Genomic DNA, 15,179 nt, shown 5'->3' with positions numbered 1-15,179 from the left:
AGTGAAATTGTGATATGTCCGTCCTTTCCTGAACAGTATTGTATGTTTCGGTGCTAACGAATAGAATGCTAGTAACTCTAATATTCTGGAATGTCACTGCTCTGAAATCAAAATGTGGATGAAACGTGATACCAACACATATCCCACTTCCTGAAGCTGGTTTGACAGACATGAATGGTCAACTCTTGCATTGTGTCTAAGCCCTCTCATGGTCAATGGGTCTCTTATTATTCTATGAATATATGCCTTAAAAAGTTATACCCAATGTTTTTTTTCAAGTTTTTTAAACTTTAAGATTATATGACATATACAGTAGCTTACTGCTTCAAATGATGGAATACCATACAATAGATCTCAAAACAAAGAAAAATCATGTAAGTCCTTTAAAAGTTTAAAAGGTCAATAAAAAGGGACATTGATGATAGGACACATTCAGCGGCCATTTTGGAATCTCAGTCAATATCAAGTTTATAAAACAAACTATGAGTTTTGTAACTTAATAATATGCAACACAATAACCATTTACAATATTGCTGCATCGTTATACCAAGAACCATTCGGGAAAAACTGCAAAATAAATCAATCAAGACCAATGTGGCTCAATCATAATGCAAGGAGGAAGCAGGCCTTTAATCTACTTAAAACAGAAAACAGGGATCATCAATGGATTTTGAAAAGGGACTAATCATGAAAAAAATGCAATCCAATCAGTTACAATAGCAAATGAAACTATTACTGCCAGGCAAACTAAGTGCAACCCTAAACAATTACTCAAATTTACTAACACAAAAAATATAAGGAATGTTAATACTGGACACAAAGTAGAAGTAATCTGATCCTATTATAAAAGGAATAAATATTAAATTTAAGATGAACAATGGATAAATTAGTTTTTTTCAATAAAGAAAATGAACATTTAGATCTGAGTAGGGCTATAGCATACCTCCCAACAGTCACAGTTTTCATGGGACATTCACAATTTTTGGGCACTGTCAAGCTGTCCTGGTTAGCTGCTCCACCATCCTGCTTTTGTGGGCAGTTGGGATCACTGGTCCAAGATGCTGTAAAATCAATGAAGGTCAGTGCTTTCGCAGCACAGACCGCCACTCTAGCTCCCCGTTGCCACCTTACAATACAGTTGAGTTTTCCTGTAAAGGTGGACGATTGACCATGTCCTGACACAGCCACTTCAGGTGCTGGTCCTGCCCCTCTCCGTCTGCTGTTATAGCTCCCAACACAAGTGTCCCAAGTCAATATTTTTAATTTGGTCAATGTAGAAAAAAACAACAGTCACATATATTTTCAGGACCTGAGGCCTCTTCTTCAAATTCCATTCCAGTTAAGGTACTACTTTTATTTGATTCAGAATTGCCAGAATATGCCTTCAACAAAGCTATAGTAGGGACACTGCATGCAAATGTCTCTCTATTTTCCACCATTCCATAGAAAAAGCCTTTGTTTAAATCTTACTGTCAACCCATGTAGACAGCTGTAACTAGCTTACTGGATTCTGCATACATTGTTTTGGCAGACTGCATGCAAATCTCCAGTCCCATACAACACAGGAGAAAAACCGAAGAGGATGGGCATCGGGGGGGCATCAAAAGTTGGCACTTGTCTCACCTTGGAAATTCAGAGAGAACCACTGGAGCACCAGTAGGAGAGAGAGAAGCAGAAAGAAAATCTGGTAGTCAGGGGACCATAACTGCTGCAAAACTACCAAGTGTCCTATTTTGGTTAGAGCCTCTATGCCCCTTTTTACTACCCTCTAACTATTTCTTTTTTGTAATACCTTAGAATGTTAGCTGGCATCACAGAGCCACACAACTTTAACTTTTCTTGACTGTAATTTCCATGATGTTGAGCAGCAACATTTCTAGTTGATTTGTACAGGAATAGTAGGGGGTTACACTAAGGACTACAGTACAACTTTTGTTGACTGTGTCTACAATAATATTCAGCCAGCCATATTACTGAACTTCGTGGGAATTGTAGTTATAGACTGGAGTTGTGGTGGCCTATGCTACACACTATTTTTTAGTGTTGACTGCAGCTTCCATGATATACAGTCAGCCATTACTGGCTGAACACCATAGGAATTGTAGACTGGGATAGTTGTGGCTAATCCTTACCACCTCACCTATTGTAAACCAAAGTTCATGCTGGATGGTTAGCTACTACTAACATGGTCAAATAATCTTTCCTATAAATGGGTAACATTTTCTTCCCACCAGGAAGCCCCTCTCCTGAGCAAACAAAGGTAGGCAATGGGGAGAAGATAAGGTATATATCTTTCCCCTTGGAAAATATCCAGCAGACACCCATGGATAGATCTGAGGGTTTAATCTGGAATATGACAGTTCCCCTTTAAAAGCTAAAACTACTTTTGGTGATGGTATTAGTATTTATTAATAAGTTATGAGAATCCTACCCCTCCCCAACAGAAAATGTTTTTATATGCTACCATAATAGAATCCTGTCCACTGTGCTAAAACAACAGACATTACAAATATGCTTTCTTGGCTCTAAATCCAACTTCCCCATCTGCATACATAACCCCCTTGAAACTAAGTTACCTCCTTTCACCTATAATTAACTGCACCTCAGTGGGATTGGCAAGGGAAGAACCGAGTTTGTGGTTTGTTCTAAACTGTTCTCATTGCACAGGACATAAGAATGAAAAGCCATCCCCCCATTACAAAACAAATATCCCTTAACAGTAATCCACAGTAAGCATCCTTAAAATGTAAAATGTGAGACACTCCATTTATTTTTTACAATTGGGCTAAAGGAATAGTCCAGTTTCCAAAAATGTATTTTTACTTTTTAATGCATGCATGGAGTCATATTCAGGCACACACGTTATTAGACTTGTGCAAGTGGACAAAAACGATTCAGGCAAAGTTTTGTTTCCTGCACTTCCAGTTCATAAAAATTGGAGGGCAATTTACATTTGGAAACAAATTGTTGCCACTCACCCTTATTTACTTTCTCATGCTATCTCATACTCTCACTCACGCTTTCTCACACTCTTATTCATATTCTCTTACACTTTCATTCACTCTCTCTCTCTCTCTCTCTCTCTCTGAATGTCTCCTTAATTTGTCTGTCAACCGCTTCCTTGTCCTGCAGCACCGCTTCTTCTCTTGCATCTTCTTGAGCTTCTGTCTTCTTTCTTCATCTGCTTCTCTGTGGACATGGCCTCCTGGTGAACTTCCGCAATAAGACAGAGCCTCCAGGCACACCCTAATGAAGACAGATTTGCTGAGAAAGAGACGTTTTTCTACACTTCTTTTTCTCAGTAAATCTATCAGAATTATTCTGGCCTCTTGGTGCACTTCCGGAAAAGGGTGGAGCCTTTGAGAACACCCTCTACCCAGCCTGGCAAAATGTCTTTTTACTGACGCTCACCAGGAGGCCATGTCCATAGAGCATCGTATAAAGAAAAAAAACACAGGAAAACAAGAAGATGAAACAGAAAAATCTAAGCTTCGCGACAAGGAGACACGGACAAGGAAGTGGTCGGCGGTGACGGTAGGGACATATTCAGAGAAAATGTGAGAGAGACTCAATAAGAGTGTGAGAGAATACGATGATAGTGTGAGAGAATACGATGATAGTGTGAGAGAATATGATGATAGTGTGAGTGTATAAAAGCGTGAGAGAGAATGAATAAGAGTGTGAGAGAATGCGATGATAGTGTAAGAGCCTGAGTGAGAGTGAAAGAACCATTCTAACAACATTTTGGAGCATTTTGCTTTGTTTTGTTTCGTTTTTGGGGGTTCCGCCTCATTCGTTTGAAGAAATTGGCAAATTTCATTCAAATTAAAATTTGTAAAAGTCTACTCATTATTTCTAGTAAATACAAAGAGCACATATTTTTTTTTAATCATTGGACTATATAACATTGCTAGTGGCAGAATATAAAGTCCTCAACACAGGTTCCACCACCAGAGGGGCTTCATCGAGGAAGTCTGGCAGTTGGCTAAATGAGACGGAAGTCTTATTTTCTAACGCCAATGATTAAAGGATGTCTTCACCAATTTGCATGTAGTAAAATGCACTGAAGTCTATGCGAAATGGGCTCTAATAGGTATAATTTACAAAAGCTATTCCCATATCTGCCTCTTGAGACAAATAAATAAAAATTCATAGGTAGTTACAGGGGAAATAAGTGTGTATGGCAGTCAAAAACTCTAAAATACAGGTCACCTAATCCCTAAAAAAATAAGGCACATTTTGTCCAGTAATAGTCTAACCTACTTTCGGGAAGTGGCCATAGAAAATGAATAAGAAAGATTTTGGATAGCCAGGCAGTTGCAATGCCCTGTCAGTTCCCAGCCGTTCCTTCATGCACATTTCATCACAATTACAGGGTTAAGCAGCTGCTTTTCACGAAAAAGTGCCTGTTTCCTTCCAGCACTGCTCAAAGGTGCTGACCAAGTAGGTGTAAATACATCTGTCTTTTGCCATTTGTACTAACGCATGCCTCCTACACTTCTCAGAGTGCAGCAGATGGTCTCTGTCCTGTCGAAATATTACAGTGTACAGACTTCCACTGCTATGTGTTTCTAGAAATATGAGGGCAGATGTTAAATATGTTAAGCACACGCTTTGCCCCCTGGAGGCTTAAGTTAAGGCTGCCGTCTCAATTTGGCCATCTTCTGCATGCCAGGATTTGTGGTTCTTAGGCGTTTCTCTTAAATCTCTCTAAATAGATCATTGCTCCATGTTAATTTTCATTACAACAGTCTCAAAATATTTCATCACTTAAGATAGATTTATTAGAACATACAGTAGGAGAAAAAAATAGGGGCTTTCTTCCTTATATGTTTCATTAACCTCTTAAACAGACTGGGATGCTAAGAGGGTATCATAAAGAATAGAACATATTGTCATATATGGATTGTGAGAGTTTTATGCATGTCGAAATGTGAATATAATACCAAATTGATGATTCAGATCCAATTATCCCCATGTGACCTTTCACTTTCTGATACGAAACCATGCTTGGTTACAGCTAGGCTCCAAGATATAAAAGTGATTAAAAGCGTTGCCAAGACATAATAGGTGAAGGAACACGCCGCTCCTACACATACAAAGTGTTTTCACCGTGCTATTATCCAGAATCCCAGAGTGTGAGCTCAGAGCAACTTGGAAGAGTTGGCCATGCAAACAGGATATATGCCTTGTGAAAACTGTATTCAAAACCGTTTCCTGACAGATGCTGAGGAGAAATGGAAATATTTTATATCCCATTCTACTGTCGAGACTGTGACAGAGGGGAAACACTAGAACCCTTTTTTTTTCTTGAGTGAAGCCTTAATTATATTTTGGCACCAGTATTGTACTACTTATTGGCTGTGTGGAAAATGATTATTATATTTGCTCTGTGTCTGTAACACATTTATTTATAAGGTTACTGATTTTGGCTATGTCTTCTTTTTGGCCACGTTTATGAAGCATATGGATTGGATGAGTTTCAATAAGTCTGATATGGTCAGACACTACACTATCCAAATAAATATTTTCAGCAAGAACTCGATATTTATCTGTCGCTATTGTTTCATTCATGCCCCAGATTTTTCCTTTTATTCTCTAAGAATAGGGTTCCAATATGAACAGAAAAGGGCAAAATGTTAAAGATGGCATGATGTTACACAAAACAAAAGAAAAATCACAAGTGTCTAAGAGGAAGGAAATAATGACTTGGTTCGTGTAACTATACACCAGAAACACTGGACAGGTCCTGCAACAGTGACTTAATGGACTCACTGCAAAATTATTAAGGGTCATTGCCTCTAATACTCATAGACCCTGTTTTACTCGCTGGTTTGACCCAGAATCTCCAGATAAAACACGGCTTCCCTGGGTCTCTGAGTCACTCTAATTTTTCTCTGGACAGGGATAAGTACTTCGCTATGCCCTCATCTAGCCTTTTTAATGCTGTCTGGGGTTAGTCCTGTCTCATCTGGAGCCACTCACACATAAGAGTGAGAGTTTCGGGTAACCCAGCCTGTGAAGGTATACTAATTACTTTCATTCCACCACAAAAAAAACCCCAGTATTTTAGCCTTGTCCTTTCAAGCTTTGGAAAAGACTTGGCATGATTGCAATGCAGATTTTATGGTGGAACAAAAGTGACCGGACTCTTCACGAGATGAAAATGTTCTGGGCTTCCAAAAAGGTTTTAGTAGGTCTACAGGAACATAAAGTGCTTTTCTCAATTGTGAGAAACTCTTCTATTAGATGTATTATGGAAATATTTTTTTTAAATAAAACATGCTTAGCACTAAAAGCCATCATTTGTGAAGAGTAGGGTAAAATTCTATGAAAAATATTGGAATTATATGAAAAAGATAATGTCCAGTCAAAAGAGTATATTGCGCCCCCATTAAACATAATTTAATAGTAGTATCGCTTATTAAACCATGTCACTTATCTTGATTACAAATCTATTAGATAATTGAACAGGGTACTGCCCAGTTAAGAACAAAAAATCTACACATAAATTTAACAATGTCAAAATGTGGTGCTTTCTCTCACAGCGATTAGTTCTTTAATGCTTGAAACAACTGTAAACAGCATGTCAGCAAACCTATTTTACTGCTAAAAACATTTACATTGGTGGTTCGTAAGTGGCAGGGTTTTGATCTCCAAGCAGTATGTGCCATGATTGCTTTTAATGAAGGCTCTACATATCAACGAGTAGCATGTCAGTTCCTCTGCTAATACTAATCATGACACATCATGATTTTTTCAGCCTCCGGAGGCTTTTTTTTGTGTATTCTGGCTTTCAAATGCACTATAGAAACTGAACAGCATAATGTAAACATGCCAGAGGCGTAGGATGCAATGAAACAGAAGTATTGCCCAAGGACTTAGCTACTGGAAAGAGTAGAAATTTGGATTTGCTAACATAAATTCTGTGTCAAGTAACAATATATCCATTGTGAGATTGACACATCTTGTGGGAGTAGAGTACAATAGCATGATGTATATTACAACTTCCAGCAGGTTACAACATTTATTGAAATGCAACTGGACTCATATTAATCATAGTCATGTTGACTAATATGCTTTCATGCTCAAAAACAACTGCTCCCATAATTAAGAAAAGTCCACCATTTATAGATCACCTTATAGGAGTGAGGGATTTCACTCTACAATAAAGGAATGTAGTTATGGTCACTAAGTGTTAGCATTTTGTGGCACATCATGGGATTTATTCAGAAAACAATGAGCTCTAGGTGAACAGAACGTTCACATATATTAAGCATGTAATTAATACAGTAAGATGACTTTTTACATCATGGTAACATACACATATAGAAACATGGAAACAAAGATTTTGACTATTAGAACCGCAAACCTTTCTTGGTCCTTGGTCTTGTCTTATATTCAGGACAGTCTTAATACCTTTTGCAGGTTTAATTTTCTCACTGTATTCAATGGTTCTGCTGAAAGTCTGTTCCGCTTACCTCCCAACCACTCATTTAAGTAAAATTTCCTTATATCTGACCTTCTAGTTTTAGACAATGACTTCTTCTCTTAGCATTTCCTCCTTTGAAATAAACTTGCCTCCTGACATGTCCTGCAAACCATTCACCATTTTAGTAGCCCCCTTCTGAACTCACTCTAGAACTCCAGTCTCCGGAACTGAACACAATACACTAGGTGAGGTCCGACCAGATTTCTGTACAGTGGCAGGACCATGTCCCTCTTTCTACTACTTAGCTTGTGGCAATACAGCCAAACAACCTGCTTGCATTTTATAGTTTTGCTACATTTCATGTTTACCTTTATATCTTCAGAGATAATTACTCCCAAATCACTATCCTCTGTCGTCACTGACATCACAGTGCCACCTGATTTTTGCCTCACATTTTTTTTAATTTAACATTGATCTGCAGCTGCCACAAGCACGATTACTCTTCTAATTTACTTAAATTATTAGCCGTTTGAATTGTGCCACCAGGAACTTATATCCATTGTAAAACCTTGTATAGTCAACAAAAAGATATACTTTACCATTGGGACTCTATTCTAATATTACTATTACAAATATTGAAAAAAAAAAAAAGGGTTCGGGTGCTGCTCATTGACTTACCTCACTAATAACAAGACCCTCCTGTGAATATTCAAAATTGACTACAAACTGTCTCCTGTGACTCAACCATGGTCTTATCAATTCAAATACCGTATTTGCTTGATTGTAAAAAGACTCTGATTATAAGACGACCCCCCAAAGTGTTAATATTAATTTAGGAAAAAAGAAAAATCCTGAATATAAGACTACCCTATAGGAAAAAAGTTTTACTAGTAAGTAATAATTCACATGTAAACTATTTCTTCATGTTTAATAAAAACTATGATTGAGAAACGTCTTGTCTTATATTCGGGCAAATACAGAATTTTAACACTGAAACCTAAGCACCGCAGTTCATTTATGAGTCTTCCATAAAGGACAGTGTCAGTTGGCTTACTGATATCCGGGTAGGTTATATCTATTGCTTCTTTCTGGTTTATTATTTTACTTAAAACTTGCAGCTTGGTGAATTAAAACCGATGTTTTACTTCTAGAACCAAAATTCCTATAAATGTTTGTCGCGACACATGGAAAGATTGGGTATGGAGCCTAAAATAATTGATTAAACAATACAGTGCACAGACTCTAGGGCTTTGTCACTCGAAAACAGCTTATCTCTATTGAAAATCTGACACTAAGTTGAAGATAATCAATGAACACCATTCAACAAATTTCTAGGAAGTCTTTATCATGCTGAATACTTGCTGGGCAATATGTACAATTTACATCTGCACCAGTATCTGTGTAAATGTTTACAAAAAGCAGGTCACCTGTCTACCTTGAGTAGCATACGCTATAGAACTAGTGAGCTGTTTTTCATGCCATATGGTTTAATGTACAGAGCACTCTATGCTGGTGTCTGTGCCAATGTGGCTGTGCCAATCACACATTTAACACTTAGCGTTAGAAGTCATTTAAAAAATATGAATTGAATAAAGAAGTCTGGGAATGTCTGAGGCAATATTTGAAAATGTCTCTCCTTGTACTTTCCTGCAGAAATTGGAGGCACAGTAAGAGCATCCTAACAGGGCAGACAGTAAGCAGGCAAACTCCACCAACCACAGGACTGAGCCCAGCGGTCAGCTATCATACACCAGGCCTCCAAGGCAAATCCAGAAAGTTCCTACACATGTGAAAAAGTTTTAAACATAATTTCATTTGAGAGTGGCATCAAAAAGCTTCCCTAGCCAAAGGAAGCCCAACATGTAGAGTTTGAGCTGTTGTTTAACTGCAACCTACCCTGACTTGGATTGGCTGAATATATACCTTTTGGCCAGAGCTCGATCATCAAAAATTCACTATTATCAGAATGATGCTAATAAAAAATATCAATACATATCTATATAAAAAGAAGATAAGACTTCATGTAAAATACACATAACTGCATGAATTCAGTTGAGTATTTTTCAAATGTTTTCCTTCCTTAACCAGTTTAACATGAAAATAACCACTGGAGCTATATGATGTGTATGCACACAATGCATATTACCTCTCAGTAGTGTATAACAAAGTATAAGTGTGTTAGCTTTTTTTTTTTATTTCAAACAAACTTCTTTCAGATGTAGTCTAACCTGCCTTCAAATATTCCCCTTAAAATCAAAGTCTCAGGTGTCAGAATGGGGAGTCAGACATCGTAATGCTTTATTTTCAGCAATATTTTTATTTTCTCTTTATATCCCCTGTGTTCTTTCCTATATATCAAAACCTATAAGAAACTAATGAAGACAAAATTTAAATACATCCTGTGAGCAGAAACCCATTGTTGTCAACACCCATGTTAAGTTTTGCTAGCTTGGTATACTAGCCTTTGCTTGTCTATATGTTTACCAATTCTATGTTTGTGGTGTACATCATTGCTCAATTGGGGATTTTTCATTACAAAAATACACTTATCCTAAAAAAAAAAAAAAAAAAAAAAAAAAAAAAAAAAAGATATAATTCAATCATTAAATATGGCGCCACTAAGTTCTGTATAGATGAGCTAAAAGTAAAAGTTAAAAACAACAAGAAGTTATAAGGAAGCCAAAGCTTACCCAGTTCTTTTGGTGATGGTTCCCAAAGTCATTGGCTGCTTAATTTGTACGAGAGGTAATACCACAGTCAAACTGGGTAGGGGTGAGAGTCGTGGGTTCCCTGGGTTATTATTGGTGAAATTATTGTAATTTTCTTGATTGTTCAGTTTCCCTGCAAACATAAAACAGATAAAATAATCAAAAGATGAAAAAAAAACACAGTTACAAAGTCTCCAATATAAAACAGTGGTTGGTTTGTGAAAAATTTCAGGCAAGGCAAGCTGAGTATGACTGTTCATCTCATATTCTTCAGATGAAAACCAAACATTCCAGCAGAATTCTGAAGAGCACAAAATCAGGGGAACCATCATGAGATTTGTAGTATAACAGCAGCTAGAATACAGCAGGCGGGTAGAATTTTGGGTAGCTCTAATCTAACAGATACTATCAAATGAAGAATCATTATTATGTCTGGAGCACATATTCTGTCTGGGGTTCATTTATTATATTTATTAAAACAAATGTTCATGGTGCAAAGTTTAAAAAGTGTTCTTATCACCAAAAGAATGGTCCTGTAGATCACCATTTTTAAAACTGTGTACCAGAAATAATGTATTGGTATCTCTCTTGTTCTCAGGTAGACACTTCTTGAGGATATGTCCCTAACACTATAAAATATTATGGATGTAATGGGACAAAACAACGAATGAGAAAGACGTTTCAACTTATTTCAAATCATACAAATGTAAATCCTTAAAATTTTGATTATTTATCTGCATAGATCCCAGCAGAACAGCACACGTGCCTACTAGGGAGTCCAGGGGGTCAATGAGGACCCAAAGCATCATACCTACAGTTTCGTAAAAATTTAATTAAATTTAATATTTTGTTGATTATTTAAGTGAAAAGATGTTAACACAACCTCTGTAGCAAAATGTAAATGTGATAGTTTCTATTTGCTGAACTGTAAAAAAGCCAAAATAATGCAGCCGATAGAGGATCTTAAATAAAAAGATAATTAAATTTCCACTGCTCGTCATTAAGAAATGGAAGTTATTGGTAACTCTATATAAAGCAATATAAAGAAAACCAAGATTTTTTTAAAAAACAGTACTGCTTAGAAACTGTTCAGGGATGCACAGCAAAACCTCTATATAACTGCAAATTACCTGAAGTTTAGCTGGCATGGGAGTTTTGATGCACCGGCACAATATGTAGCATTGTTTCCACATACCTGATTGCTCGCAGAACCTTACTCAAAAAACTTTGAGTCCCACAATGTTACACATACACATATTTCTGATGGCTAGTCTTTGCCATGTGGATGCGAAGAAATCCCAAATTCCGTGCAGTCACTCTTAAAGGGACGTTTACACAGCAGAGGTGAGGATTGGCATTGGAGGGCTGTTTAAACCCTCAGTAGGCATTTGTATGTTTGCGTGTGAATAGTACCCAGTGCATTTTGGCTCTGTATTGTACCCTGTGTTTTCTATTATACCAGTTTGATCTCAGGCTTTTTATTACTTGCACTCTGCTTGCACCAAACCATGAGTTTATCTTGTCTGCCTGCCTTACTGTTAACAAACTCGGCTTGTTTACCGACCTGTACTGATATCCCCAGTCATACACCTCAGAGTGAGTACTCTGCTTGCACACTGGGTTAAAGGACCTCCACTCCCCAGCTTTTCATGAGTAGTCTGATTTGTCATACCTCTGGGACACGTATGCTTGGCCTGAGGTCGGTGCTACTACTCTCTATACAGACAGCGACAGTTGATCACTTTTTCAGATTGGGTTCTACCTCTACTTCTCCTTCAGTTATCACTCCAAGCTGTCAATGAGCATTACTCCTAAGGCCTCTGGCCTCACTTTTCCAGTGCTGTTCTTTTGTTTCTGGTCTGTGACCCTTAAGGTATCTTCTGGTACCACACCGCTGGTTTTGCTGGTCCATACAGTGTTACTAATGGGCAGTAAGTACAGACTATCTGGGCACCTAAACCTTTTAAGATCTTTTGTTTATTTTTTTTCTCTATTTGACTTACAAAATCTAAATCTTAGGGGTGTCAATCAGTTGCACACAACTGTATATGTAGATGGATGCAGATTTTGAGGAAGATGTATATCACATTTTCTAAAATGGTTGGCAGCAACAGTAATCTTAATGCATAGATAATCATTATCACTACCAAAAATCACTTATAAAAACAAATAAAAAAGTGCATTGCCTTGCTACACCTAGGTCAATAACCCAGACGCTGCAAGCACAGGATGTTGATGAGTGACCTTACACATATGGCTGAAGAAGTTTCACTGTGTTAACCTACAAACCACTGACACTGACCTGACTTGTCATTAAGCCATTAAGAAAATAAACAAATACTTAGGAAAAAGAATGTTATAGATGGTCTCATTTAAAGAGGGTTATTTTATTCCTTTAAAGTCCGAAAATCTGGTGTCCCCAAACAGACCGGCTGCATCTGACCCGGACAGGAACATGACCCCCCCCCTCGCCCCGAATTGTAAAAATGGACGCTGTCCATAGTGTAGTACTCTTACTCTATTCATTGTTTAGTACACATGACCTCTCAGCTCCCAGACAGAAAAGGAAATGAGCTACAAATTACACAGGCTGGATGAAAAGAAAGGACAGAAAAGGGGGGACAGAATGAAGGGGGGTGAGGGAGAGAACCAAAGGAGCCTGTTTGCAATAAAATCAAAGTACTTTAAATAGTTAAGAAACGGTGAATTAGAGGGTTTAGATCATTAACTTGTTTTTCTGTGTTCCAATAATGCTGTAAGATGATGGCTTTTGTCTCTAATCAAAGAGAAGCCATATTGGGAATTAAGTGATGCATTCTTTAGCAGATATTACAGAAATCCCAGGCCTGAGCCACACAATCTTAACTTCAAGAGGGTTCTTAAAATTTCAAAACAGCTACACCCCCAGCACAGCCACCTTTTTATAAGGAAGAATAACAGCTTAGAAACGGATTTCTCACAGGAAGCTGCCTCAAATGCCATAATGGTACTTGAAATGGAATGAAAACGTCCAAAGGACGGAGGCAGGAAAAATGTCTTAATGAACATAGAACCAGAACAAAAGTGATACGCAATTATATATATATATATATTTATATATATATATACACACATATTAGTATTAAAGAGAAAACCTAATAGAAAGCTTCCATAAAATTAGAGTCGTTTGGCTTATGATAAAGGAATCAGATGTACAGAGTTAGTGCTACGTTCATTCCTACAGGTAGACTTTTTTTAAATGACCACAATTCGGCAATTACTCGTATATCCAGTAGATGATTGCAGGTAATTGCAATGGTTACACTGTTATTATAATTCAGTGCAGAAAATCACAGGAAATTTGAAAGCCCGCAGAAAGTTTATTTCAGGTGAAAGGGTTTTTATACTCGGACAAATCTTAGTTGCGTGTGTAATAACTAACTGGGTTTCATTTGTTAGGGTTATGTGCACAGAATGATAGAAGGCATGGAGGGTAACATACCCTGAGCCCAGTAATGCTTCACTGTAATGGTGTTACTGCCATCATCTACCTTAACTTCATTAGATTTTTTATTTATTTATTTTTTAACTGCCCTCCAAATCTACATGAAACTTATTATTATTTACCATTCCTGACCTTTTGGGAGTAGATTTTGCAGGGAAGAAAGAATAAAAAAATAACAAATATAGAACAAACTGCAGTGAATGACAACAAACCTAAAATTCTGAAAATCATTACTTCCCTAGAGCTAAAACGGATACCGGCACAAGAATGTTTTATGATCCTATTCATGAAGTTTTGGAAAATGATTTTTAGAAATATTCACATTTTTTTTTTAAAATAAAAAAAACTATTTATGGGAGTTATGGGAGCCACTAAAACAACTGAAAACCTGGCTCTGCTGAAGCAATACCATAAATTAACACTGTGTTTTAGTCTTTAGGACAGAAAGACAACTGTATAACAGAAACAAAACAGGGAATCTGTAACAAACACAACATATAAAAAAAAACCTCTTAACTGCAATATGTGTGGAAATTTGCTTTAAATGTCAGTATTACATGATACACAGAGAAATGTATGCAGGATTCATAGATTAACGCTCAAGGCAACTATGCATAAAGCACTTATACAAATGGTCAATGAGGATTTATAAACCAGACAAAAAGCCTACACCATAAAAAGAAACTCTTTTTTCTAATAATGGGATATAGTGAAATAGTAATGATAGCAGAGAAAAAAACACATGAAAACTAAGGTATGCCCCACAAGGTTTCACAGATGGAAGAAATTGCTTATGATCTTCACTTACAGACGGTGGGATCCTAACAGAAGAGATTCCCAAAGATTTAACAACAAAAAATGTTATGTGCCAAATAAAAATGGTGAAATATTCTCATGTAAGATTAAACTATTAATATTCAAATATTTTAGTTTCTTTGTAAATATATAGCAAGGACAAAGCTTTGAATGAGCGACCCAGCAAGATTATTGCTAAAGACTCGTAACAGGTTATTATTATTGCAGAGCACCTCCTGCAGGCCATTGGTGTTATAGTGGCTTTGACCATGCAAACAGCCAGAGTTTAAGTTACTGAATAAGCTAAATGAATGACATGAATCTAATGACTCAAAGGCCTCTTCTGCACAATATAACAAAATACATGTCTGACAAATCAATCAACTAAATAAAAGTTTGAAAAGTATTGTTTTAGAAACTGGATTGTAAATATAGAGGCCAGTTTATATAGGACAAGTACTGCGATACTGGATTCATTACACCAACAGTGACAGTTATGTTATCGCATTCTAAATACATAGACATTAATATGCAGCTGAACAGGACATACCAAGACATTGTGGAAACTGCTATGCTTCGAACATTGTGGGAACAGTTTGGCAAAGGGCCTTTTCTATTCCAGCAAGACTGTACCCCCATGTACAAAGCAAGGTCCATAAAGGCATGGTTGGACGAGTTTGGTGTGGAAGAACTTGTCTGGCACAGAGCCCTGACCTCAACCCCATTGAACACCTGTGGGATGAACTGAAAGGGATATTGC

At 37.2% G+C, this 15,179-nt stretch overlaps 1 protein-coding gene across 1 annotated transcript in view; it reads right to left on the bottom strand.

The window, feature by feature from the left end:
• The window catches only part of BCAS3 (BCAS3 microtubule associated cell migration factor), a 514,534-nt gene that overhangs the window by 312,481 nt on the left and 186,874 nt on the right, over nt 1-15,179 (bottom strand). Inside the window, exon 16 of the mRNA XM_053454572.1 lies at nt 10,123-10,273. Coding sequence (XP_053310547.1) covers nt 10,123-10,273 — 151 coding nt within the window. The remainder of the gene's footprint in view (nt 1-10,122; nt 10,274-15,179) is intronic.

Source organism: Spea bombifrons, chromosome 2, assembly GCF_027358695.1.
Source record: "Spea bombifrons isolate aSpeBom1 chromosome 2, aSpeBom1.2.pri, whole genome shotgun sequence".
NCBI lineage: Eukaryota > Metazoa > Chordata > Amphibia > Anura > Pelobatidae > Spea > Spea bombifrons.
Note: the sequence above shows the minus strand (reverse complement) of the source record. Positions and strands in the feature narration are given on the sequence as shown.